This window comes from Pezoporus occidentalis, unplaced genomic scaffold, assembly GCF_034315485.1.
Source record: "Pezoporus occidentalis ecotype Australia unplaced genomic scaffold, CSIRO_AGI_Poc_V1 ctg25, whole genome shotgun sequence".
Classification (NCBI taxonomy): domain Eukaryota; kingdom Metazoa; phylum Chordata; class Aves; order Psittaciformes; family Psittacidae; genus Pezoporus; species Pezoporus occidentalis.
The window spans coordinates 1,925,599-1,952,293 of record NW_026914394.1 but is presented as its reverse complement, the minus strand read 5'-3'; the positions used below and the strand labels follow the sequence as shown (position 1 = coordinate 1,952,293).

The window sequence follows — 26,695 nt, the reverse complement described above, 5'->3', positions numbered from 1 at the left end:
TCAGTACCTAGGTAGTGCTACAAGTACTAGGCTGTGATACCCTCTCAAACAACCGGCGCTTGGATAAAGCATTTCCAGGCAAGCAACAAACAAAACACAGACTAAGAAAACACACATGCACATACAGTGGAGGAAGTGGAGGCTTCCTAAGTGACTTACTGTGCTCTGGGGAGCAGCAGAACAAGTGGTTTTCATTTTCCTGGTGTTTCACTCACTGCCATGCGGGGCTCTCTTCATGGGAGGAGAGCTGTGGGCTTAATCACTGGGTTTGTGTACATGTGTGTGTGTCTGTCTAAACAGTTTATGTAGAAGTTGGCTCTGCTCAAGCTTGTGACAAGAGACATTTGTCGTTCTTGTTCACAAAGCACCCACAGTGAAGGTTTCCATCATTGCCAGTCCCCAGTCTGATTTATTATTTTCCCTTGACAAATTAAATCTGCAGAAGTTACACAAAGGGCACCTGAGGGTCTTGATACCTCTCTGATCAAGGAAGGCAGTTGGCCTAATTCTTGTGCTAGGCTGGCAGAAAGCCCTTGGTAGCTGTGCACAGATATGCCCTCCCTTTCTTCCATTGGAGCATGACTGGCACCAGAATTGCTCCAAAGGCCCATCATTCTCCTCCCCCTTTTCTCAGCAGAGGCTGTTGGTAGGGGACCTAAGGGGACCTCCATGACTCCTCTTGGCCAGTTCTAACCAGTTAGATGCAGGAGGAAGGAAACACTGCCTTTTTGCAGACCCTCCTCTTCCTCCTGTGTTTTTAGCTGTGTTGGTAACTCGTTGGAGCAGGTGAACCCCCAAAGTTCCTTTGCAATGATCTCTAAAGCAGACTCCAGGGAGGGAGGCTGCAAAGGCTCTCACTTTGTGCTGTGTCCTTGTGTCCTCATGATGCTCTAGATGTATCTGTCATCGGCTCATACCCTTCACTTATCAGGCAGCTGAGACAGAGTTCTTTAATGTGTGTATAGTTTATTTCTGGGATTCTTAAATGTACCAATAACAACAATAGACATTGCAATGAAGGAGAAATATTTCCTGTGGAGCAGACCTTGGCCTTCTTGTTTGTAACTAGTCAGTGAGATTTGCCTGAGTTCATTAAAAATCAATCTTTCTTGTGGCCACAGATGCCTCTTAGGTATTCAAGCTGTAGTTCAAGGTCTAATCTCAGAGGGTTCAATTAACAACCAAAAAAGAGAATATAAAACCTGTCTTTTCTTCCTTAAGGTTTCAGTAACAATGTGCATGTTTCATTAATGAAGAATTTTAATGAAGGATGGATTTGTCAGACAGAAATAAGTATTTGATACAGTTTCATCAGTATGAGTTAGTACAGAGAGGGAACTGAGGTGAAACCAGGCTAATATGTAGAGACATTATGTAAAGTCCATTAACATTAGAGTTGGTAGAACAGCATTAGATATTAAAGCAAGCGGAGTCTGGAGGAAGAACTCGTCTGCCTTCATCATGTTTTAAGGGCTTTGTCCACTACCACACAGTAAAAAAATGCCCACAGACAGGCTGAAGTGTTGTCTGAATAGGGTTTCTGACAACTGTTTTGTTCTTTACTTGGAAACACTCAGGCTCTGTGATAAAAACAATGCCAATGGACTATAACAGTATTTTGGAGAAAGGCAGGCAGGCTTTGTGTTCCTTATTTTAGCTCAGCAGCCATCAATGGCTAAGCAGATCAGATGTTTTACAGTGTCAGCTACACAGAGGAAAAGTGGATTCGGTGTAACAGAGATGTGGGATCTCTTGCAGGCATGGTCTTCTTATGGCTCTTTGGTTCCACACTTCTGCCTGCTGCTGAGTTTAAGTGGTCCGTGTCTCTCTCATTCTAGTGATAGCGGATACTTATGTGCCTACATTATCTGTCATCTTGCAATTGCAAGAGCCTGGACTGAATGAGGTACTTAGGGAGGACAAGTTGCCATGCTTGTACAGATTTGTGATCCACCCAGTATCTCATCTCTGCCAGGACCTGGCTCCAAGAGCATCAGAGGGAAGCAAAGGAAACAGTACCAGGCATCACTGGGTAAATCTGCCCTTGGCTTAAATCTGTAAGTCAGTGAAAAGGTTTTAGTCCCTCAAGTTAGGCGTTTGGTACCTTGCTCACCAGAGTGGTGAGAGTTTACTTTTAAGATGTGATGTAAAATATGGACTCTTCCAGTTGTTTCTCTCTCCAGAGGATCCAGCAGAGAAACCAGATCCCAAAGGAGGCACACTGGGAGCACAATTCAATTTGGATTGCAAACAAGTGAGATACAGACAACAGTTGTGTATTAGCTGTACTTCTACTGTGGAATCAAAACTGAGCAGCCAGCTTGGGGGATGGAAGGAGTTGTCGGTCAGCTTCTTAATCTTGAATCCTGTCTGGATGACAACTATTACGATGGAACAAATGAATCCTCACTTTCTTTTCAGTGCTGATACTGAGATCAGGAATGGTTTGGGAAAAACAACCCCTGAGATAAGAATAGTTTTCAGCTGAGTTAGCAGGCCTGCCTTTACACATGGCTGTGCAGCTCAGTGTCCCAAAACCTGACAGTGCTTAGAGAGGAGCAGAGAGCTGTAGACATCAGAAGCTTCATCGACTTAAAAGGAAAGTAGGAGAGAAACGAGTTTTGATAATTATTTCTAGTTTGATTGTAGCAGCTTGAGGCAAAAGAAGGATTTGATCAGCCCCGCACGTGCTTTCTGGTCTCTGGAGTCTGAGATCGTAACTGCTGAGATGAGATGGTGGCATTTTATCACCATTGTCCAGCTTCTCAGATACTGCCCAAACCACTGTAAATACGCTGTTGAATCAGAAGTGGCCCAAAACCTAAGGCCAGACCAAAACTTTGGAGATGTCACAATTAGAATCATAGAATAGTTAGGGTTGGAAAGGACCTTAAGATCATCCAGTTCCAGCCCCCCTGCCATGGGCAGGGACACCTCACACTAAACCATGTCACCCAAGGCTCTGTCCAACCTGGCCTTGAACACCGCAAGGGATGGAGCATTCACAACCTCCCTGGGCAATCCATTCCAGTGCCTCACCACCCTTACAGTAAAGAACTTCTTCCTTATATACAATCTAAACATCCCCTGTTTAAGTTTTAACCCATTACCCCTTGTCCTATCACTACAGTCCCTAATGAAGAGTCCCTCCCCAGCATCCAATTAGACCTGAAAAACTTAGTGTTGCAGATTGGGCCAAACTGGAGAAGAATTTTATGCTTCACAGAACCTGTTGGATGATGGAAGTTAATTTCCAGCCCCTGAAAAATCTGCTGTGTATAATTAATATGACATCACCTCGAAGAAACATAGATCTGAGAGCTTAGAAAGAGGAAGGAGATTACACTGCCCAGTAATAAGTCCACCAATGTTCTTTATTAAAGCAGTATATATGCATTTATTAAAAAGTTATTAAAAGGAAAGAGTAATATATTTACTCTGTTACTGATGCTTTTCAAGCAATAACAGAAAAAAAAAATCTGTGGAATAAAGCTTGAAAATACTCCATTTCAATGAAAATTCGACCCTAAAATCTTCTTTTGTGGTGAAGTGCCATCACTTTATATTCATCACAAAGCCTAAGTGTTCTTGTCAAATTTGGACAGAAGTCAGGATTTCCAATCCAGAGGTAATGCTGATACTCCAATATTTGTTTCTGTCCAAAATCAAGGAGGAAAAGCAGAAATATTACCAATTCATTGCAAAGTCAGCACTCAAACCTTTATGAGAAGTCACTGAAACATTTCAGTTAGCATTATGTGGCAGGTCTTTCAGTGGTACAGGAGTCAGGAGTTGTAATTTGAATGTGAAACCCTTTCCTCTGTGAGGTAGACTTGCAGAACAAAACCCATGCTGCATAGCTACATGCTCCCATGTTGAACCAGGAGACGTGAGCAGAAAAGAGCCCATCTTGATTTATACAATAGGTATTCTGTCCAAGGAACTTTAAGTACAACTTTCATATGACAGTGAGGCACCAAAGGCAGCTGTATTATGAATATTCTGCTTAAATCAAGCTACCTAAGTGGAAATAGGTTATCACTAAATTGGTATGGTGATAGTAAGACAGAAGAGAGTCTGAGGTGAGGCTTTGTGTGACATGAGCAGAGAAGGATCTTATTTGCTACTAACATGGGAGATGGAAGCAAGACTTAGAGGGTTGATCCATCATTCCTCTGGTGGTACAGCCCATCTTCTGAGCCTGGAGTGTGCAGCTTACACAGTTTACACTAAAGGTGCATGAACAATGGATTATTCAGATCAGGAATTGAACCAGAAAGTCGAGAAGGGGAAATAACTTCAGACTAATCTGAAGTGGAACGTTTTTAGGACATTTTTGAAGGCAGGGGATCAGTTTTTAAACAAAAAAGGCCACTTTGTAGCATTTAAGTCTTTGAAAACAGAACACTGAAAAAGAAATTGGAAGCTTTGCTCAGCAAATGCTGAAATGAAGCATTTTGAGTTTTCTGACATCAAAGAACTCATATGAAAATGTGGAAATGCCAAGTTATAAATGTTACTGCTGCCCTATTTTTTTTTTTCACCAAATTCAACTGCTCCAGTTGCAGAAAGCTTGCATTTTTATCCTTTGCCCTAGATCTGCTCCACTTCTAACGAACTGGAATAGACAATGAAAGTTTAACTTCTCTTATTTTATAGTTTCTCAAACTGGGAAGGAGAACATCGCCACCCATGGGAATATCTTGACTTCACAAGCTTTTCACTTCACGCACAGAGTTGAGGGTTTGCATGTACTGAGGACTAAATTCCCGTCCAAACTAACAGCAGTGATTGTTAGTTTGTTCTTGATCAGTGATTCTTCCCAAATAAATAGTCTGACATGGATTCTGAGTCCAGCGATATCATCCAAGTTTGGTGGACTGTAATCTAATTTAATCACTTAACCTAATTTAACTGCTCATGAGATGTAGTTGACTCTGGTGCAAAAATGCAAGAAAACAACGTTGTTTCCAAATTCTGTTAAGACATGGAAATGCTTTAACTTCAGTGCGCAGGCTGAAGGCAACTGCATCTTAAATAAAGTAACCTCATGATAATTAAACCAATCAGGTGAGTGAATAATCAGGCATTTCACAGGTAATCTCTTTTGCTGCCTCTAGAGCCCAAATTCATCCTCAGTAATTTGCAGCTGTTACCTGAAGCAGCTCAGATAAGTTAGGTATGGGAAGAATCTAATTCTCTAGTCTTTTCTTTGGAGTTACTATCTTTCTGGTAGGAAAGAAATTATGTGCGTGTGTGTATATATATTATATATAGATATACATATTTTTATTTATATATAGATACATAGATACATTTTAATCTTGAAGGAGATGAACTCCTTGGTGGTATGCACTGGTGTCGCCTACTTATGTGGGAGACCATGGTCTAAATCCAAGAGGCCTTATAAGCTATTCTGGGGTGGGTTAGGATTCCTGCCTGGATTTCTGTTCTCCCTTTGTTTGCTGCTCTCCCAAGAGCTTTGAAAATGTGAGTTTCATCCTATCATAGAAGAGGAAAAACAAGTAAAACTTCATGTGAGACAGGACATTCTGGTGCCCGTTTTGTGGGTGTGCATGACTGCTCTCTCTGAGGGATGTGTAAGGGAAAAAAAGCAAGAAGCAGATGTCTCTGTGGCCTGTGGCAAGGCAAGCAAGGATGCATGCAACGGCCTGACAAATTCCTGCCTTGACAAAGACTCCCAAACTGGAATTTATGAAAACCCGTTTATAATAAGATGCTCCTAACTTAGTGTCTGGCTGTCATCCGGGTGCATCCCAAGAACAGTGGCATGAGGATAAAGCTGCCACATCACACATTCCTCACTATCACCACAGCTTCTCTCTTGATGAAACAAAATCCTTCCTTGTCTGACAGCTCTGAAAACTGAAGAGAGAAAAACCTCAGTGATGTTGCTGTACTTGGAAGCACGTTCAAAACATGGCAGTCTTCTGAGCTAAACTTTTCCATTGCTCACGCTACAAAGGCAAGATGCAAATAACAAATTGGCAAAGTTGCATTTTAGAAGATTCTGCACATATCTGAGGGAACAGAAACGTTACCGCAAGAGTGCTAAAAGAAAGGACTAAATTGATGATTTAGCTGTGTGGAAGATGTGTATGGTCAGCAAAGGCACATCCTGTCTCATGAGCTAAAGCAAGGGCAAATTCCTGGCCATCCTGAAGCCCATTTGGCTCTCACCTCAAATGTTACTAGCATTACTCCGGTAGGGCCAGTGAGCTGAGGTGTTAGTGGGGTCTGCCCTTCCTGATGCTCACCTAAGATAATGGTCAATGAACTGTTTTCCCAATGTTTGGGAAAATCCCTGTTGGTGGGAACAAGGTGTGGTGCAAGGCAGTGTTAATACCACATTAGCCTCCATTGGTGTGGAAGGATAGGCGATTTGCAAGGGCTGTTCAGAGCAGGAATGAAATATGGATGCCCTGATTCATGCTACAGAGGAAGTTGTCAAGCCCAGAGATGGTCACAGCCCTCCAAGCTGCAGAAATTGGGTACCTGATGAGAGGGGTAGGGAGATGTTTGCCTGGGCATGGGCAAAAGGCATGGCCAGGCTGCCACGTGGCTTGGGGTTGAAGGAAAGTGGGACCTGTACAATTTTAAGCCTGAGAATTATGAAAAGAAGCTATTACAGGACTTTATGATGTTAATGTCTTTTTTCCTGACCAGATCCACTCAATAACCCTAGCAAATCCTGATGATGAGTCAATTTTCTATTGTCAGTGTCAGCGCAGGGCAACACTAGAGACCACAAAGCAAAGAGAGAAACGCGGAGACAGCCTAATGGAGCATAGAGCTCAGCCTAAACTTCTCGCCTGTTTTGTTTTGTTTTGTTCTTTTAGTTCTTGAAAAGATTTAGAAAAGGATGGCAAATTTCACCAGAAGTGAAACAAAACCACATGTGTCTTTGTGGATTAAGTGTTTTCAGGAACTAGCAAGAATAAATGTTTTCCTGTTTTCACTGTTTTCTGTACCTTAGGACCAAGCCACATAGGGTATTTGCTAAGACTCCCAAGTTTTCTCATGTGGACTCTGTTATTTTAGAGAACCTGTTTTGCAGAACTCTGCATCCCAGGGAAGGAAATAAAGGTCAGAAGTGAGAAAAGCCTACCTAAGGGCCTGAAATACTTTTAGTTTCTCAAAGACCACCCTGTGTGAGAATGACAGATTTCAAAATGGGTGGAACCTCTAAGCCTGGAGTTGTTTCAAGTTATTCATGAAAAATCTCCAACATCTTTGCTTGGACCAAGATACCTAGGTGGTACGTTCTCACTCTTTCTTCAGCACTGTGGCCTCGCAAACTGAAAACTAGCCCTACTTTTTCTCTGGCTTTCAAAATAACTATGTCTCTTGAAAAGCTGTCTCAGCAATATTGAAGGAGTGGGAAAAAAAAAGTGTATTATATCCCCATGGTTTCGTACAGTGCAGCTGTGCTAATAACAGAGTGCATTGAGAGCGAGTCTGAAGGAAAGGCACGAAATAGTCCATGAAATGATCAATTGAATCTCACAGTAAAGCTTAACACAAAAGGAGATCTTTTCTCCAGGTATTCTATTGTAGATAGGAGGGTTCTGTCTTTTTCTTTGGGTGGAAGAAATCTAGGATATTAATAAATTCAAGCCCTTTACAGTAATAATATTTGTATTGAAATCAATGAGAAAGTTGTCTTCTGGTAGAAACTTTACTTTGAGTTACTCTACTTTGAGTTAAAATCTTTAAGTGTTCTTAGAATATTTTTTGACTAAATACCAGTATTCTGTGAGATTAAGAGTTTCGGGTTCACTTCTGGTTGAATATCTGCAGGATGATGATCAGATTCGAAAACAACCATGTCCACAGATATATTAAATCGGTTTTCATTAAATTTGCTTTTTTTTTTCCTTGAAAGAAGTAAGCACACATCAGCTTACAGACTTCAACAGTCCCTCCTAGGTCTTGGGGTAATTACTAGTAGTACAGGAATAATGGAACAAGTATCAACTAAATGTAATATGCAGTTGCCACAGTGGAGCTATTCCCAATGCATCGGTTCTAAAGTACAAGTGGTTAGTTTATAACCCTCTTTAGGTTACAACATTTTAACGTTTCTGCAGTGTTTATTTATTCTCTTCCCAAAGAATGTTCTGAAATATCGAGTTTACAACCTGTGGCTCATGTGATGGTAGTGGAAACAATTAAGCTAGAAGCTCTCAAAGCCACCACTGGGATTTTGATGCCCAAACTCATTAATTTTAATAAGAAGTGAGCTGCCAGTTGTCTTAAGTGGTTTCTAAAATCTCAACCCATAAAAACACCTTTCTACTGGTTCTAGTTTACTGGGAGCTGAGAGCAAGGTAAACACATGTAACAAAATAGTAGGTGTTAAAGGGGGAAAGTACGTGTTCAGATGTCTCTAAGACCATTCAACCAAATGGTGGCCCCAGTGTTGAGCTGGCAGATGTGGACTGACCTAGGGGCTGCTCCTACCTTCAGTGTCTCAGGGAGTTACTGACTGCTCAGAATATGAGGCACACTTTCGGTGGCAAGAGAAGAAAGTCACTAGAAACAGAAATCTTCATAACAGCATGGTTTTATCTGTGTGGATCACATTGTTTGTCTACTTTGAGCTCTCACGTCTGCTTCATTCTCTTGCTTTCTTAACATGTTTCTGCCCACCACAGCCTTGTGGCCAGGATAGTGCTCATCTCCCCAGCTGGCAGATGGATGCTGGGTTGCAGGAGGATCTGAATACCAGAACAAGCTGCCTTTGGGCAGCATCAACCAGCTTGTATTCCCTTTGCTTTGGCATAAGTGCAGCAGGCGATCAGGCTGACACCTTCTTGCCATGCGTCGCTGCCTGCTGCCATTGCAGTTACCCACATGGAGTTTGTAGATGTTTGTTCAGGTCCTTCCTACCTGCCTAACCTGCCCTCTCCAAATTCCCACTGTGTTACCTCCCAAGCTGCTAAATGGCAGCATATGCATGTTGGGACTTCACTGATCCACCATCATGGAATCATAGAATCGATGGGGTTGGAAAAGACCTTTAAGATCATCAAGTCCCACTGTTACCCCAGGACTGCTAAGTGCACCGCTAAACTGGCTGGGTAAGGATTAAGAACTGTCTGCTGTGGCCTGAGGGACCCACCCAGTGCAAAGCTATGGGGGCCTTTCCTTTTACATGAGTCTGGAGTTGGCTTTGCTTCAGCCAGGAGCCTGTGTCTCAGCCTAAGTTGTCTTGAAGGCTTTGGAGACTACCAAGATCTCTCAAGGTTGCTGCAGTGGTGAAAACTCATCCTTGACATCAATCATGGAAGAAAGTCTTAATGGATTAAGAAAACTAGAAACAGCAGATCTCTGTGGTGTAAAATAGAGCATGGAGTATGAAGGAATTTGAAAAGGACACACAGAGAGTCTGAAAGCTTGGGAAAAGAGGAAAAATATGGGATTTTCTCGTGTCTTTTATTAACATATGCAACCTTGGAGAACTTAGAATTCGTTTGAATAAGCATCTTTCTTTTCTCTATCTGTCATACAATCTCTGAAGAATTTCACTAATGTTGGCTACAAATAACGAAGTTACTGTAGTTTTTGCCAGTAATTCTCATAGTAGCAACGATTAATTATCAGTAGCTATTGGCAGGAGCTTTGGGTGAAACATGATGCAGTGGAACTAGAGATGACCATCTTAACTGCTATTGTAGTGGACTTCAGAAACAATGAAAAAGAAGAAAAGCTGCTGTTAGTACTAGATGTGATTTTTTTGGAAGAGAACAAAATGTTCCATAAGTGAAACATGTGGTTTCACTTGTAGCACATTTTGTACATTGTCACCAGTGAAGTTTAGGTTTTTTATTACTTTTTCATTAAAATGTCTTCCTGGTTTCACTCAGGAGGCAAAACTTTTCACGTGTCTTTTAATTGTTTTCTGTCATTAAAGTCATAGCATCCATGTAATAGAAATAGTTCTGCAGACCACAGCTTCATTTTACCTATTAATTCTCTTCCATTTTCTGTTCCTACAACTCCCTGGGCCATGCCAGGGACAGAAGAAGTTTCTCTCTTGGAATAAAGACCAAACAGGAACGTCTGTTGAAGTTTGGGAAGGAATCACTGTGTCAGTAGTGGTTTGATATAGTCTTGTTTCAGATATCTTAGCTCACAAATGTAACATGGATCTCTGTATCTATGTATATATGTATCTATGGTACATGTCACATATATCACATGACCCCATATCAAAGGAGAGTGTTTGTGCTGGCTTTTTCTAAAACTAGTGAAACTCTAGAAGATTAAAACAATGTAAAGGGCTTTTTCTGCATAGTCCCAGTCAGATGCAAGAGGCGGTATGGTAGTGTTTCAGACAGGAGTGAATGGCTCTGGCAGTATTGCTTCAAGGTGTCTGTGGACAAGTCATTGACCATCTTTTCTGCTTCATTTCTTCATTGTACAAAATATGCTAGAGTTCAGATTTCACATATCCTATCCTGGCAGCCTAGCTACTAGACCATACTTCTGTCATCAGCCTGAGCTTCCCTGTCACCACTCCTAATTCAGATGAACAAGCATAATTATTGCTGCAGTCAAAACAATTACTTGTTTTCCACAGATGATATCCAAAGTTGAAAAAGAAAAAGGAACTAATATTATCTCATCAGTTTGAGATGTTCAGGGCTGGTTTGACCAGAGCCTTGTGTGATGTGTTTTAGTGTGAGGTGTACCTGCCTATGGTGGGGGGGTTGGAACTCAATGATCTTAAGGTCCTTTCCAACCCTAACTATTCAATGATTCTATAAGATCTGCTTCTGTTAAGGTACCTGTTCCCCTCAGAGTCACAGTTCTGCCATTTAGCCTTCAGCCCAGTGAGGGAGGTAACATTGATGCCTAACACAGGCTCTCAAGCCTGTAAGAAGTAATGAAAATGTCAGAAAACAATAGCATATCAACTGCTTTTCCCCTCTTTTTTTCAGTTTAGTGTTTGCTTGAAAGCTTGCTAGGAAATGCCACTGTTGTCTTTAGTTGATGCCCAAAGCAAAAGCCTTTCTCCTTGTATACCTTCTTAGCACTCACCAAGGAGTGTAGTCCTCTGCTTTCCATTTTTCTTAGCATGATGCTTCACTCATCAAATGTTTAAATGTTGTCTTTTGCAGTTCCAGGATGACAAAGACAAGCCCAGCCTTGGAAGGGTCCTCAGCAACAGCCCTGCCCGCTGTCCAGCTATCTGAGCAGGTCCCACTGACATCTCCTTCCCTGAAGCCGCTGCAGATGGATGAAGAAGACAGCCTGTCTCCTCACCTCCTGTTGCCAGATAGCATCAGTCAGCTGGAAGAGTTTGGCAGACAGAAGAAATGGCACAAGAAGCAGCACAAACACCATCGCCAGAGGCAGTTCAATGACCTCTGGGTTCGGATAGAAGACAGGTGAGTTATAATCTTTATGGACCCTGTCCTCTTCCTGCTGTCTCCTAACTGGTTGCTCTTTACAGATCCCAGCTCTTGGTGATTAGATCATAAGGAGGATTGGCAAAAGGCTGAATGGGAAAGACAGGGAGTGAGGTGATGGTTTTGGAGCCTAATGAAGACCTAAGTAGAAGGCTGCTGGGCACATTTGGTCTAAAAGTAAAAGAAAAAAAAAAGCTATTGCTTAGAATATTTAAAATATACAGAAACAAAGATTTGTCAGAGTAAAAACAGGAAAAAAATTGCAATGGAAAATATTCTGTGCTCGCCTCTTTCTTACAGTAATTATTTTGCAATCTTTGCTGTCAGCTTTCAGCCCAAAAATTTGCCCATTTTCCAACCTGGGATTCTTTAACATTCTGTTGACATACCTGACTTTCAATATTAACTGTGATCTGGGGCTGAAATGTTTTAACATCTCAAACTGCATTGAAAACAGGAAACTGAGGCAAAATTAAGTACTTCTCTCGGGCTTCTGTGTGAAGAGAATGGAGGTAGGCATGTTTCCATGGCCATTCCAATCTTGGTGCAAGGTTAAAAATTCCCATTCAGTGTTTGAATAAAAGCCTTCATGTTTGACCAGGGATTCTCGATGTGTGCTTTTAGGATTCCTGGGCAACTTATTCTCCCACCTCTAAAACTGGGGAAGCTCTTAGTGCCTTTATTCAGGCTGAGTCATGGGCAGATAAACAGCCTAACAGGTTAAAGGAATAAATAATCTATTGGGAACTGGCTGCTTGCCTGTATATGCAATGATTGTCTTTGAGCATTGCTGTTATTCCCATTTTCACAGCACCTAAATTCCTTGCTAGTGAAAGGAAGGCATATCTCAAAGGCATCTCCCTTTGCTAAGGAAAAAATTCCACATTATTGTGTTTGGGGATTTTTATTTTTTTTTTTTAATTCATTCTTTTTAATGGAGAAGTTGCCTCACTTTTTTTGAGAGAGATTTTTGTATTCTCAGGATGAGTGAGGTAAGGGTTGAGGTAAGTTACTATCTTAACATAGTAAGGCAATTTCTGAGGCTAACGCCAGCCTTGGTAAGAAGGATTTGTGTGTTTTGTTCCCAGATTGTGTTCAGTGGTTGAATCCTCTCCGCAGAGGATGTTTAAGTATGAATGAATTTAGTTCAACGTAGTTGATTGCCTTGAGGGACTTCTCTACCTTGCTTCTGCCTGGGGTCTGCTAAGTCGTGGTGTCCCACGATGTCCCCGCATTTCACATGGGTGTCTGGTCCAGCTCACCATACATGTCATGCAAGTGTGATGCTTAAGTAGATCTGGTGGAAGCCTGGCAGTTAGGGGCAATCCTCTTGCACCTGTCCTATCCAGCCAGAGATGATACTGGATATTGTGCCTGATATAGCTGTGGAAATGTGCAGCCGGGGGCTTAAAGCAGTGGTGCTTGTATAGCTTTGGTGGACTTTTATGCCTTATGCTGGTTTTAGTTCAGTAAGAAATGTCCCTAGGAAAAGTATGTGAAAGAGTAGTTCCCCAGTTAGAGTTAAATTATGTGCTGTGCTCCTGTGAGATTTCATCTGAATCAAAACCTTTAATCCCTCTACTTCCATTTCACAAGGGTGGAGACTGGGATAAGGAAATGTAAGTTTCTGCTCCCACATCGCGGGTGATGAACCAGACACTGTGTGTCGCCTGCCTTGCTGAAAGATCCCAGGGAGATATTAGTACAAGATCACAGGCCTAGAAATGAGGAAAGGCTGGAAGAAGGGAAGTCTGCCTTAGTGCTTTCAGATGGTTTTAGTGATTCTACAGTTCTGGAGTAACTTCTGGTGTTTTCCTGGAAACAAAACAAAACAAAACAAAAAATACAAACTGTTCAGCTAAATCAGATGCTCACAACCAGCTCTGGTTTCCCCATAAATTGGATGGGGTCTCAACTTTCATAAACCAGCTGCCGCATATTGTGCTTTTGGCAGTTGGGTTTCATCAGCATTAATTGCAAGCTGGACCTTGCACAAGACAATAAACAGTGAGCTCTCTCTAACTGGTTCCTTTCTGATTGGCAAGAAAAGAGCAGAAATGTGAGCCTGTCACCAGGCTTTGTAGCGTGATCATTCTGAGGAGGAAACAGCCAGGACGGCTAATAATATGGGCAATGGAGTGATACCTGCGCATGTGAACTTGTGTTGTGTTGCCTCAACAATGCTCACCAGCACTCAACAGTGAGACCCTTGATGGGTAATTGGTGTACTAGAAGTTCACTCTCTGGCCTGTCCATAGATCCATTGTGCATTTGCATACATTTAAATTGGGGTCCCCCATGTGGTAGATGGACTGAGGTCTCTGCATATAGTATTACCTTGAGCTATGGTCCCATATTCTCAAATGGTTCTTCTTCCAGGTTGAGTTTCCTAAACTCACTTGTTGTCACTTGAAACTTACTCACCTTTGAGACAAAAGGGAGAGATTTAGGTCATTGTATGGCTTTTGTGTGAAAGCTGCAGCTTAGTTTCTATGTGAGGTCTCCGGAATTCATCTGTTTGAACTGCCTTTCAATCTGAAAAGTCAAAGAGAAATATACAGGTGGAGGACAAATCCAGGTGAATTTAAACCAGATTATTGATTCTTCTATGAACCTCATTGAGCTGTGAAAGAACTGTGGTTCATACAGCTCTTTTCCAAAGCTTTATTGACCGTGGATTAGAGGACTTTATGAGCCATGAATTGCAGGGCTTTTATAGACTCTGCATTTCTGGGCTATCTCATACACTTCCATGGAAATCTTGGGGTGTTTTTTCAAGCTACCAACACAGAAACAAAGGAAATGAACACGGGAGAACAATTTTAAAGGAACATCAAAGGTCTGACTCCAACCTATAAAAGGCAGGAAATCCATAATTAATGGTTCCACTAAGACTTCAGCTCACAGAGTTGTTCGGGTCTGATCTGAGGTTATAGCTACAATCTGAAATGGCCTCGTGAAAAATGAGTCATCATTTAATGTCACACATCATTATTAGTATTTACTTTCAGCTATACCTTGGAGATTGTCCTTTCCTTTTTGTTCTGTCTTAACAGCTGAGGCATTTGAGTTGGCACCCCCGAGTGCTTGGTGTTTAGATTTGTGTGTTGGAGGGTTAGTACTGCTGCGGAGGATGAGAAAGCCTCTGCTCTGTCTTCTCCCCGTCTTTGACAGAGCTACGATTTGCTGATCTCTTGGGTAATCGGCTACACTGAAGGCTATTAGAAAATAAAAAATGCTGATGAAATGTGTGGTTTCCTCTCCCTTCTGCCTCCTTCCCCCAAAATCTAAACAAAATGAACAAGTAAGTCCTGCCTGGCTGCAGTTTGTGTTTGAAATAGTTTTTCAAGAATCAGAATTAAATGGGAGGTTCCAAGGAGTGGGACTTTTTTCTTTAACTACTTGGTTTTGCAGAAATATGCAGATCTGAAGTCTGTCTTTGGGAGGAATTTGAACTTAGACAAAACTTAAACCCAAGGTAGCTCCTGTAGCCAAAAGCCAGCTGGGGCAGCAGGGAGGGGAGGCAAAACCCTTGGGCTAAAAGGCTGCAGTTTGGCATACACAGTGTGTTACTGTTCCTGTTGACTCTGTGTTAGCTGAGCTTCCCCTTGTAATATAAATAATTAATTACAAATCATTCACTGTCTTTTTAGGATGAGCTGCTCAGTTAATTGAAAGAATAGAGAAATGTCTGTGATGCTTCAGAGTAGTCTGTGAGGAAAGGATCAGGATTGCACCTTTGTTCTACCAGGCAAACGGTCTAAGGCTCCAAGCAAAACCAGACCAGAAGAACAGCTGGGGTAGAGCATTACAGCTTATGGGGCCATTAGGGAGGGAGAGAAGTTAGTAACTGGGAGGGTGTCTCAGGTGGTGTGAGGTTTGGAATGAGCAATGACATCTAGGAGATAGAAAAGAGAGAAATACAGTGGTGGGAATAAAGAATTAGAGAGGATATAACGGGCAAATTCAGAGGTGCATTCCTGCTTCTGAGGAAGAGATTTGTGTGAAGATGGTGTTTGGAAAGACAGTGAGGACACACAGATGCTTCACTTACATGGGAAAGAAATTAAAGGAAAAGAATTGTTATCTGAAGAGAAAAGAAATTCTTGTCCCAGAGGTAAGCTTAGCCCTGCAAAACCTACCATTAGTAAGAAGCAAAATGAATTCCCTCTGTCATTGGAAATGGCATTTCTCTGATAGCCCAGTGCTGACTATTCAACCCCAGAGGAATGCAGTAACATCACAAATATTAATTTCTTTTGGAAGCAACAGTTATTTTAGGTTAAAAAAGTTATACCAGTGATGGATGAAGGGAGACAATGTGTAATAAACTGCACTAAGTGTGTCTGTACAGAGTGAACCTTATCAGTTTGGATGGAATTTAAGCACTTAGCCTGTTATCCTTTCTTTCAAGACAATGCAGTGATGGAAAACAGAACTCTGTCAACTCAGACAAACTTTTAATTTCACTTAACTGCATCTGAAAGGTAAATTTCAGTAAATGAATCCAAATTGCTTCCTTTTCACAACACACGGTGCTGAAATACAGTACTTAACTTCATTAAAGGAAAGACTGCTTTTCTTTAGAGGAGACCTAGACACTTTTGAAGTCTAACAGGTAAATTGTGGTCAGATGATTTCCCTCCATATGGTAGCTTTGAGCTTGATATTTCCATCACTGGGGCCTTGTTTGTTTAAATTACTCTATCTGCCTCCCTGGTAAGGATACTGCTCGGAGAGTGCATGCCTACTGATGCTCATGGGGAGCTCAGTAAGCAGTTGCCACCATTGCATTATTTACCCTGTGTTCAATCAAGGATTAGGATGCAGCTTCAGGATGTTTCTAATGTATTATAATGAACCTGGCTTCCAAAGCAGCCCCGCCAGCAGCCAGGAACAGTGGGAGCATAGATGTGCTGGAGCCCACCTTCCCTCCCTTGTCACGCCTTGCTGCTGTTTGGGACTCAGTTGTGTTTTGTGGCCCCCTTCCTCCCTCACTTCTGTGTACCATTTCCTTTGCTGTTCTCCTGGCAGGATTTCCTTCTGGGGAAACTTTCATCATTGCAGTCCCTGTCAGTGACTCCCCCCAATCTCTAGGGCATGCATGCAAATATCTGCTCATCAGAAAAGTCTCATGGTTTGACAGCTTTGGTACAAGACCCTTCTGTCATGCTGAGTGGTCTCAAAACACCTCCTGGACAAATGCTCCCTCTTGGTTGCTCAGTGGAAGCTGAACCTTGGTATTGTGAACTGGCATAAAATCTGTTCCTAGGTTGCCCATTTTTTTATAAACTCTAGTGAGTATAGTGGCCAGAAAAGGATATTTTAGGCAGTGAAGCAGTGGTTCAGTTGGTCCTTTTCTCCCAGCGCTGCATGCTTCTCTTACTTCTGTGAAGGTGTCCTCAGCTACTCCTGAGCAGAGAGCAAAGCGTGGGAAATACTGCATTTTCCCCTTCAGAGTTTCTTACTGTTTCCATTTGATCCCCCTTTAAAATGAGCAGATGGCTTGATGCCTCCTTTAAACGAGCACTGACATTGGCAACTCTTTCATCATGCCCTTTGCACAGCCCCAAGTACACAAGCCCTCTAGTTGAAGAAAAATAACCGCACGATATAACTTAGTGCAGTATAAATGAGGTAAATCTCCTGACAGTAACATACGATACAGTGATGACATATCCTCCCTCCCTAGATGGTTTTTATTGAGGCTTCTTGGATTATCAGGTTGGTCAGAGTGCACAGAATGTATTAATTAAAGCTGTGAAGCCTGGGCTCAGCACACAACTCTCTCATGCATCGCAGTAATGGACGGGAAGTCCTGACGTTCATGTCTAAAACTCTAGCATCTCCATTCTAATAGACCCTCCCTGTCAGCTGGCTGTGAGAGATAACTTTTTTCCCCTTGTAAAGTCAAGGAGTTCATTTGTTATCCTCCAGATGGGGCTGAAAAGATGTGCAGCCACGCTTTCACCTGCTAGACACACAAAAAGATCGGTATGTTTTACTTTGTTCTGTGGTTGTTCTCTGTAATGTGTGATGAAAGGAGCACAGATAAACTTACAACAAAATAAGCAGAAGCCTTGCATATTTATCTTCACTATTGCTTCAGTGTCTCACCGTCAGTATGAACAATTAATATAAAGCAGTATGCAAACCCTATTTTAATGAAAGCTATAAATACCTGAAAATAAAATCGTTAGAGATGAAACAACACAGGAGTCTCTTGGAAATAGAGGCATGATTTGTGTATAGATTTTAGGTTTATTTCGTAAAGCTAAATTATTGGTAATGCATTAGGCATTTTGTTTTCATGACATTTAAATCCATCATGGATATTAAATCCATATTTTTGAAGGCAAGCAAGTAACAAAATTGGAGCACACAAAAGCCTGGATTTTTGAACAGTGAGGTATTTTTCAGCACTGGTTATCCAAGAGCGCTTTCTGCTCCTTCCTCCTCAATGCTGATTAAGATTGAAAATACGGTGCAAGATGTTTTATGGAACCTATTAAGAGCTTTCTCTTCCTTTCTTGTTTTTTACTTTTCATTTGGGATGTGTTGAGTAAAGATAATCTGTATTATATATTTATAGCCGCCCCAGTTTGCTGTATTTCTGACTTGGGCTGAACATAGCCCTACCATTGCTAGCTTTTTAAGCAGCCTAAGATCTGTCTGATGCAGCACAAACAAAATGTTTGCTTAGGATTCAATTTCAAGAAGGAGCAGCTGCTGAATTATGATAATATCTTTCTCTGCGACGCACATCCCCACTTGTTCCACTGTTTCTTAGCCAGTGCAGTCTCATTTCCACATGCAGTGCCAGGACTCCTCTTTATTTTGGATAACCTGTTAAGTTTTCAGTTCCATGATTCTCTATTTTCTGCTTCATTTTTCTCTTTCTCCAATACTCATTTGATCTGCCCTTTTTAACTCTGGCTGCATGAACTTGGCATGAGCCCTGGAGCAAGGAGTAGGAAAGGACCGCTCCAGCATCTCCGTCTTCATCCCCAGACCTCTGCACTCACCTCTGTCTCTCTGAGTTCACCTTGCAGGAAGTGGTGATCCTACAAACACTGCACTTCACTTTGCAGTCAGTCCATGCCAATGAAAGCGTGGGCTTTTGGAGCTTAGAGCAGCCTCCAGCAGAACCTTTTTAAGATGGGGCATGTCGCACTTGTAGCTACCATATCATTGTCATCTGGTGTTGCCGCAGACTGCAGCAGGTAGGCAGCATAGCTAGGCATTGTTCTTCGTTTTTTTAACCAGGAGGTGGATCTCCTCCATGTTATTTCATCTTCTTTGCTTTTCCTGCCATTTTCAACACAGATGCATGTGTAACCGAGGGCACTGCAGACTGGGCAAGACAGAATTTACTCCATTTATTCTTTGCTAAGTTCATGAACATCATAAAGCAGCCCAGGCTCTTTCTGCTGATGCTTTTCCTTCTCTTGACAACTTGGCAGCATCACGGGCAGTCTCTGTGATGGTGGCCAGTGCCAGGAGTTTTGGGGGCCTAATAGGGGCAAAGAAACCTACAATAAGTTGTTAGCAAAACCTTTATGTTTATGCATTGGATCACTTTATATTTCTCATTTATTTCTCAGAACTGCACTTAGAGTTGTCATATAAGCTGGAGAAAAGGTTCCTGTGGATATAAATGTTGAAGCAAGTTTATTTTACTTATAGCTTGTTTTAATGTCCATTATTAAGCTACCATGATTGAATAGGTTAGACTCTGTGTAAGCTTTGAGATTCTCATCCATAACTAGTTGGTCATAAAAACAAGGTTTCAGGACCGGACCTATAGTACAAAGTGTCCCCTGTGGAGCGAGGCAAGAAAGGAGGGCACTTATTCCACCGAAACAGTTAACACTAAGTAGGTTTGACTATCTTCTGTGTTAATGTAAGGCTTTTTCTCCAGCTATTTTTAGTCTGTTCCAGCAGTGTGTCCCACTGTGGTCTGGTATACAAGAGCTTTGCTGTGAGGTTTGCAAACACTTGTATTCCTGTGTTGTGAGAACAGACCATTTGTGTGTTACTGGAGCGTGTGTTCCTTCGGCGACTAAAAGGAAGGGCAGACCGTGCATGTGATCCGTGCACATGTTTATTGTTGCCTGTGAATAACCATGTACAGCAAATGGGCTCTGGAAGAAAGCTTGTTAGCAGATGTCGTCATGGCCCTTCCAATTTCTGAATATAAGCCTTGACATTTATATTTTCCATATCCAGGGTTATCCTAGCCAGATGTTGCGAGGATTGGCTCCTTGGAGCCTTTAGCTATGACTCCTCATGGCATATTGTCTATCGCACAGCAAAAAAAAATCTATTTCTGGCTCCCATCAAATAGATAAGGGAAAATGCACTGAGTACCAGCAGGTAAAGGGAGTTCCTCCACATCTGAAAATGCACTTTAACACAGCTCTACAAAACTCTTTATGTTCACTCAGCTGAAAAATAAGTTGTCTGGTTCAACAGGCAGAGAAAATTCAATACACAGTAGCACTTCTACCCTGCTGTTTGGGGTGGGTGAAGAGCATGGTTTGTGTTATACTTGCAAGGCTGACTGTACTTGCAGACAGTGTAAAAAGCGCTGAGTGGGCTCATGCCCAGGGTGAGCTGTATTCCGTAAACACAGCAGTGGATAGTAAAGCACCTGTGCTCCCTAAATTGCTGTTCTTGATGCAGATTTTTACCTTCAGCAAGTGTGTTTTCCCTATCGAGCAGGGTGGTGGCCAGCTCCACATTCAGACTCCCAACTCACAGCACTACTCAGCTGACAAAATGTAGCTGTTTCCATCTTCAGAGTGAACTGAATTTCTCCCTACATTGGTACAGCCAGCACTGACCCCTTAGGGAGGTTGGACCCTTGTGCACATGAGGTTTCATAGAATCATAGAGTGGTTTGGGTTGGAAGGGGCCTTAAAGCTCACGCAGTTCCAACCCCCTGCCACGGGCAGGGACACCTTCCACTAGAGCAGGTTGCTCCAAGCCCCATCCAACCTGGCCTTGGACACTGCCAGGGATGGGGCAGCCACAGCATCTCTGGGCACTCTGTGCCAGCGCCTCAGCACCATCATAGTGAAGAATTTCTTTCTACTCTAAATCTAAAATCTACCCTCTTTCCATTTAAAGCCATTCCCCCTTGTCCTGTTACTACATGTCCTTGTAAAAAGTCCCTCTCCAAGGTCTGGAGCTGTTAAGGCAGGAGCAAGTCATTCCCTCACTGCTCAGGCTATGGAAGCGGCAGAGGTCCATCCGTGCCATGGCTTCTCCTTGCACTCCACCTCTCAGGGAGAAGAGTTGATAGAGTCAGCAGAAAAGCTGGGTTTGGGTTGAAGATGGGACCTCTGAAAGGACACTGCTAGCTCTGTTGATGGCTGTCTGCCTCTCTACCCTAGGGATACACAGATGTGGTAGGAGATCAGTTACCATCTAAAAGCCAGAACAAACCTTCTTCTCAAACACTACAACCTTAAGCTGGACTTACTGTATATTTGAGTGATATTCATATCCAGCAGTATCTAAGCACTGAAAGATTGCAGACCTGCTGTTCCCCAAGGTAAAGCTGTAGACTTACCAGAGCTACATAAAATCCACGAAAATGTTGAAAACTTCCTCCTCCAGTGAGTTACCATAACGAAAAATAAATGCCTTTAAAATTCAGTGGGAATGCAAACACACAACAATGTCAATGCCAGCCCAGAGGAATAGGATAAGGGATGTAGGATTTACTTCGGGTTCTGCCATTCCCCTTCTGACTAGTGAGTGTCACACCCTGTGAAATTAAGTGAAGAAGAGTATGAGAGGGAGGAAGATGACATTATTGTTGTGGTGGGCAGTTAGTTTATAAGAGGGATTTACCCACAGTTATTTTGTGGTAGTGGGTTTATCTAAGAAGTCAGATTCATTGTAGAGTGAAATGGGAGGAAATCTGATTCTCTGACAGCCCCAGCAGGACAGGCTGCGCTGTGTGCTGAAAACCCAGCAGGACTCCAAAGGGCGGCAGTGGTCCAAGTCCAGTTACTCACTGGGATGAGGGAGAAGTAGGATTTATTTAAATTCATATGGTTTTAATGCTATAAAAGCTGGGTTCCTGCAATTATGAAAATGCCAGGCCAAATTCCGACTTCACTCACATCTCCTCCTTACAATTCCTGAATAACTTAACTGAACAAAGTAAGCATTATACCTTGCGGCTTGGGCCCATGATAGGGGAAAGCGAGGGAGCCAAGCCTATTGCCTGTTAGCTGCTGGGTGTCAGGGATGCCTCACGTTAGCAGTACCGTGGAGGGACATGGTGCAAATGGTCTTCACAGAAGCTCAGTTCTGCAGAGACACTTCAGAATGAGGTTCTGACATCCAGGTTTTGCAGCCTTCCCAGTGCCACAGGACAGCAAGCAGCTTTTCATGGCCAGGCTGTCAGATGGTTTGGAAGTGCTTGGGCAGAAGGAGTTTGTGCTGTGGCTGGTATCGCTGTAGTTGCTTTGCGAGCAGCAGGAGGAACGCAAACCTTGTAGGCAATGAAGCAGCTTGATGTCCTTGGCATTTCTGCATGGTAGATGTGCCCTATGAGCCTTCCTACATTTTGCAACTGAGTCTGTTGGAAAGGAAAAGAAGCCAATGCTTTTATTCAGTGGAACAAGCTTGAACTTAATCCTGCTCCAAATAACAGGTTCAAAGATCTGACCCTATCTTAATTATTCCTACTAAGAGAGACTGTGGAAAAATACAAGCAGGAAAGTGAGCCCAGTGCATTAGAGAGAAAAATGTGATACAGACTAAGCGGAGAGAAAAACTGTTACATGGGGATGGAAAAAAGAACAGGGAGAAGGGAAAAGAAAATTAAAATCAAATGGAAAAATGCAGCATATTGGACATCCATTTAAGCCAGTTTATGTTTTCGTTGTTCTTTCTGTTCTTTAATACATTGCACAAGCATCTTCTTAGTTGAAATAATTGTGTCTTGGAGAAAACACTTAATTTGACAGGATGTTTTAGGTATTGCCCCACTATTGCCTATTCTAAATTTTAAAATCTAGAGGGGAAAGTTGATACCTTTTACAGTGTTTAACAAGAAGGTGACAGGGTCAGCTATATACGTCCCTATGAATATATGTGTTCCCCAAGCACATCTAAACATGCATGGTTAATTCCATGCATCTGCAAAAAGTATTTGGGCCATAGGGCCCACACAATGCCAAACAAACACTTGAGTGCACGTAGGAGAGGGCAGATCGAATCACTCTGGTTCTAATTAATCGAAAGGTTGAGCCCAAGACATAAAATATGGGTTATGATTTTGACCACTCCAAAAATGCGTGTGGGGCTGTACTGGGGAGAGCAGGCTGTTTGCATAATACAGATAAAAGGTAGATATTCTGCTCATGCTTGGGATCTGGTTCAAAACCACCTGATTGCAGCACCATCAAGTGAACTCTTTACATGTTGTATATCAACAGGTTACTCAAAAATCTTCACATCTTGCATCACTGGCAAGACTTTTACAATACAAAGCCCATCTGTGTATGCACCCTTGATGTTCTTGCTTACTTTGGCTGTAAGAACTGCAGTCATTATCTGTCCAAGGACCAGTGAAACAAGCACTTGGTTACTTGAGCCGTGATGATGAGTGCCTTAATTGCACATAGAAATCAGGTACACAGCCAGATGTGTGCGGTGGGTGGGGGGTTTGTGGATGTTTTTGAGCCCACATCACTATTTAGACTATCATGGACACATCCTGGCTCAGATGTCAGTGCAGAACTGGTGAAACAAAGGGCTCTGAGCTATCCCATCTTAGCAAGGGCCAGGCCCTGGGTAAAACTGGGATGCATTATCCCGGCTCTGTGATTGCCTCGTCCCAGTGCAGAATCGCAGGGGGATATTCTTAGGATATTAGAGAATCATCAAAGCATTTCTTAGAAGGGCAAAGGAAAGAGCTAATGTTGTCATCTCCTGCCTCAGGACCACCCAGACACTCTGCAACAAATCATGGGTCTTCAGCTACAGTATCTTGAATTACTGTTCACAGGGATTTGAAAGAATTTTTTTTCCCTCTTTTTTTCCTTTTTTAAAAGGATGACATGTAGTTTCCTGATGGGCTGGTTTTAATAAGGTCGAAATCTTTGTTGTTGCCAAATCAGAGAGGAATATAACATCTTTAAGTCATTAAATGGGAATGGGGTAATTACTCAGAGGGTGTGCTTCAAAGGTTATTGGTTTTTACAACGCTCTGTGTTTTTACACCATTCTGCAGTTGTCTGGAAAGGAGTGGAGGGCCTGATTCTGCCACTGCCACATGGTTGGGTGCAGGACTTGTATTTGCAAGGTTTCCTGAAGGACTTCAGGGCAGGAGGCTGAAAAGGGCCATACACAACCTCCTCTGGGGATGGGGGAAAGCTGAGCCTGACTGTGAGGTGCAGTAAACATTCCTGCATGTTGGAATTTCACTTCAGAAAATGGCCCTTGGGCTGTGCTGGAGTTGTTTCTCACCTGCTCCTTCCCTACCTGCTAGGTGCATCCTTATGTCCACCTTCACGTCACTATATCCCCATGCCTGGGGGACCTTCAGGCTGCATTGCTGTAACAGCAAACTGTTGCTCTTACTCCTGTCTCTGATGCAGCAGTCTCCATTGCCCCCATCCCATACCTTCCCTTCCATCCCATCCCCATCCCCATTTCTTCCTCTGTCCCCACAGCAAATAACACGCTTTGCCATAACAACGCACCTTTGGGATGTTCCTGTAGTGCTCAGCCTCACTGCAGGTTGTTGTCATGGGGGGCTGAATTTGACATCATGGAGGTCTTTTGCAGGTGGCCCAGGCAATCGGGAGCTGCAAATCACAACGAGAGCCTGCAAAACACTTCACTTTGGGTTAATGCTGCTGGTGTCACGCTAACACTTCAGGGTCTTGACTCAAATCAGTCAGGGGAGTGATAGAAGTGAAGTGATTTAACACGGTTTTGATGGTGGCTCGGTGGGTGACACAGGGGTGAAAATCAAATCTCCCAGCTGCATTTCAGTGTTGAGCCTCCTCCTGCTTACACCATTATGGCCCCCCTCGAGACCCTGATCCAAGTGAGCCACCTTCTCCTCCTTCATGTCACTCAGAGCCAAGACCCCATAGAGGGGACAGCAGGCTGCTGTCCTGCCATGCCTGTGATTGGGGGGCTACTCCACAACCACAGAGGTGAGCTGCATCCCCACCAGCTACTGCTTTTCTTCATTGCAGAATCAGCAGTTTTCCTCTTCCCCACCTTGTGGCCCCGTCCCAGTTTAGGAACCGATCCTTACCAGTCAAAGCTCTCACTGGGGCAAGAGCTTGGCTGGGGTTCAGGAGACCTGAATTCCAGAGATAGAGATCTTCAGAAGCAGCTCATCTCACCCACCTTAGGGACATGCCTTTGGGGGGAAAGGATTGTCCTCTGGAGACATTTTGTTCTTCATGAATACAACAGAATAGCTCTGACTACAAGCCTGCATTTGACATAGCTACAGTGATCTCATCCTTTAAATCCTGCTATAGACCAGGGCATTTAAAGGACAGCCCTTGACTCTGATGGCACCCTCTGCAGGTGCTGCTGACAGCCTGGGTCCTGCATGTTCAGGAGGTGAAGGTGCCTCACATCGCTTCCCTTCAACCCCCCAAGCATTCCATCCTTGTGTGCAGTGTCCCGCTCACCACCACCACCACCCTTCCTGCACTTCAGTACACAGTGACAGTGTGGCTGAGGGTCCTGGCGTGATAGTTCACGGCTTTCTGCCCTTTCAAAGCCAATGCCTGGTGAACCTTGTGCTTCCCTTTCCCTCTTTTCCTTCCATATCCTCTCCTTTTTCCTAGAGATAAGCCATGGCAGACATGGTCCTAACAAGGAGCAGGGCTGGAGGAGCAGACCTGTATCTGCAAACATGCACTGCCCTTTGCCCCTTTTGGGGTCAGAGGTTCACTGATGCCCACTTTAAGGAGGGGAACTGCTTGCTGTCAGTCTCCAGAAGAACCAAAGCATTGAAATAAGGCTGGATCAGAGCTTGACATTCCTCTCAGGTGGAAAGATGGTTCCTATTTGAATCTCATGAGAGGGAAAGCTCAGATCAACAGCGACGGGTTGTTGAAATGCTCCTGGTGTGGTTACCTGATCCCTCTATTGACAGCGTGGCTGCAGCTGCCTCACAGAGAGTGGATGCTTGCAGTGTGGGAAATGGCCAAAGATCTGGGCTCCCAATAACCCTGGGGTAAAGGGAAACTAGCAGAGATAAGGCTCTTCTTTTTTGTGGCTCATCCCATCAGCCACAAACCAGAGTGTGATATTGGTTACTTGTTCAGACATGCAAAGGCAGTTTACTACACTACTGCAAATAAGCAGTGGCCTCCTCTGGTCCAAAACTGGATTCCTTAATCGGATCCAGATTGGATTATTGTTTCTTTTTTAATGAACTGAACCTTGCGAGACCATGAGCCTCTTGGCCTTGTTCCCACAAAGGACTTCAGGACATGCTGAGTTGTAGGTATGTGAAAACTAGCCTTGCTGGAAGAACTCATGTGCTTGCAGTGCTTAGCATCCTGCTAGTTTGAGACCCAGAGACTCAGCATCCTGCAGGATTTATCCCTCAGGCTGCAAGAACAGTGTCCATAAAGAAATCAGTGATGGAGCCTGGGGGGAATGGAGCCTATGCTGATCTAAAGAATACCTTTATGGGATGTCCATATGGACATATTAAATAATAACCTGAAAATTTCATATTTATTTCATATAAATATGTCCATTATGTAACAGGCACATTAAATAATAACATGAAAATTTCAGGACATAGAGACTTCACATTCTCTGTAAGAAGTTGCTCTTAAGGTTAAATCCTTGTGAGTTATTTCTAGTGTGATTCCCCCTCTGTCCCCTTCATACTCCTTTTCCTCTTGGTCGAGCACCTATTCTTTTCTCTCATACCTGTGGTCAGGCTTGTTTCCAGCCAGCTTGTTTACGTACTGCAACGGGTTGGTTCCAGAGCAGATGTATTTTTCAAGTCTTGATGGATAATTTCTGGTGACATAAATAGGTCTGGTTAGTTCCAGGAATAATTGTCTTCACTAACAGAACATTAGTTTTGATCACCAGAAAAATAATGTGATCAACTCTCACATCTGTTCATTAAATGAAGGCGGGGGGGGGGGGTGGAGAATAGGGCAAAATTTGTTTGAAAAGAAACAGGAAGCATATGCTTAATATCACTTAAGAAACCCCTAACCATCATAAGGTTAACA

The 26,695-nt window shown here is 43.0% G+C and overlaps 1 protein-coding gene and 1 long non-coding RNA gene across 4 annotated transcripts in view; one reads left to right on the top strand and one right to left on the bottom strand.

Annotated features, from left to right (window-relative positions):
* The window catches only part of TRABD2B (TraB domain containing 2B), a 290,727-nt gene that overhangs the window by 257,927 nt on the left and 6,105 nt on the right, over positions 1-26,695 (top strand). For all 3 annotated transcript variants that reach the window (XM_062623046.1, XM_062623047.1, XM_062623048.1), the window contains exon 6: positions 11,148-11,417. In XM_062623046.1, the coding sequence (XP_062479030.1) occupies positions 11,148-11,417 (270 nt within the window). The remainder of the gene's footprint in view (positions 1-11,147; positions 11,418-26,695) is intronic.
* LOC134165872 (uncharacterized) overlaps positions 24,634-26,695 on the bottom strand; it is a 233,459-nt gene continuing 231,397 nt past the window's right edge. Inside the window, exons 6-7 of the long non-coding RNA XR_009965667.1 lie at positions 26,382-26,474; positions 24,634-25,666 (exon numbers count right to left, since the gene is read on the bottom strand). This is a non-coding gene — a long non-coding RNA (uncharacterized LOC134165872). The remainder of the gene's footprint in view (positions 25,667-26,381; positions 26,475-26,695) is intronic.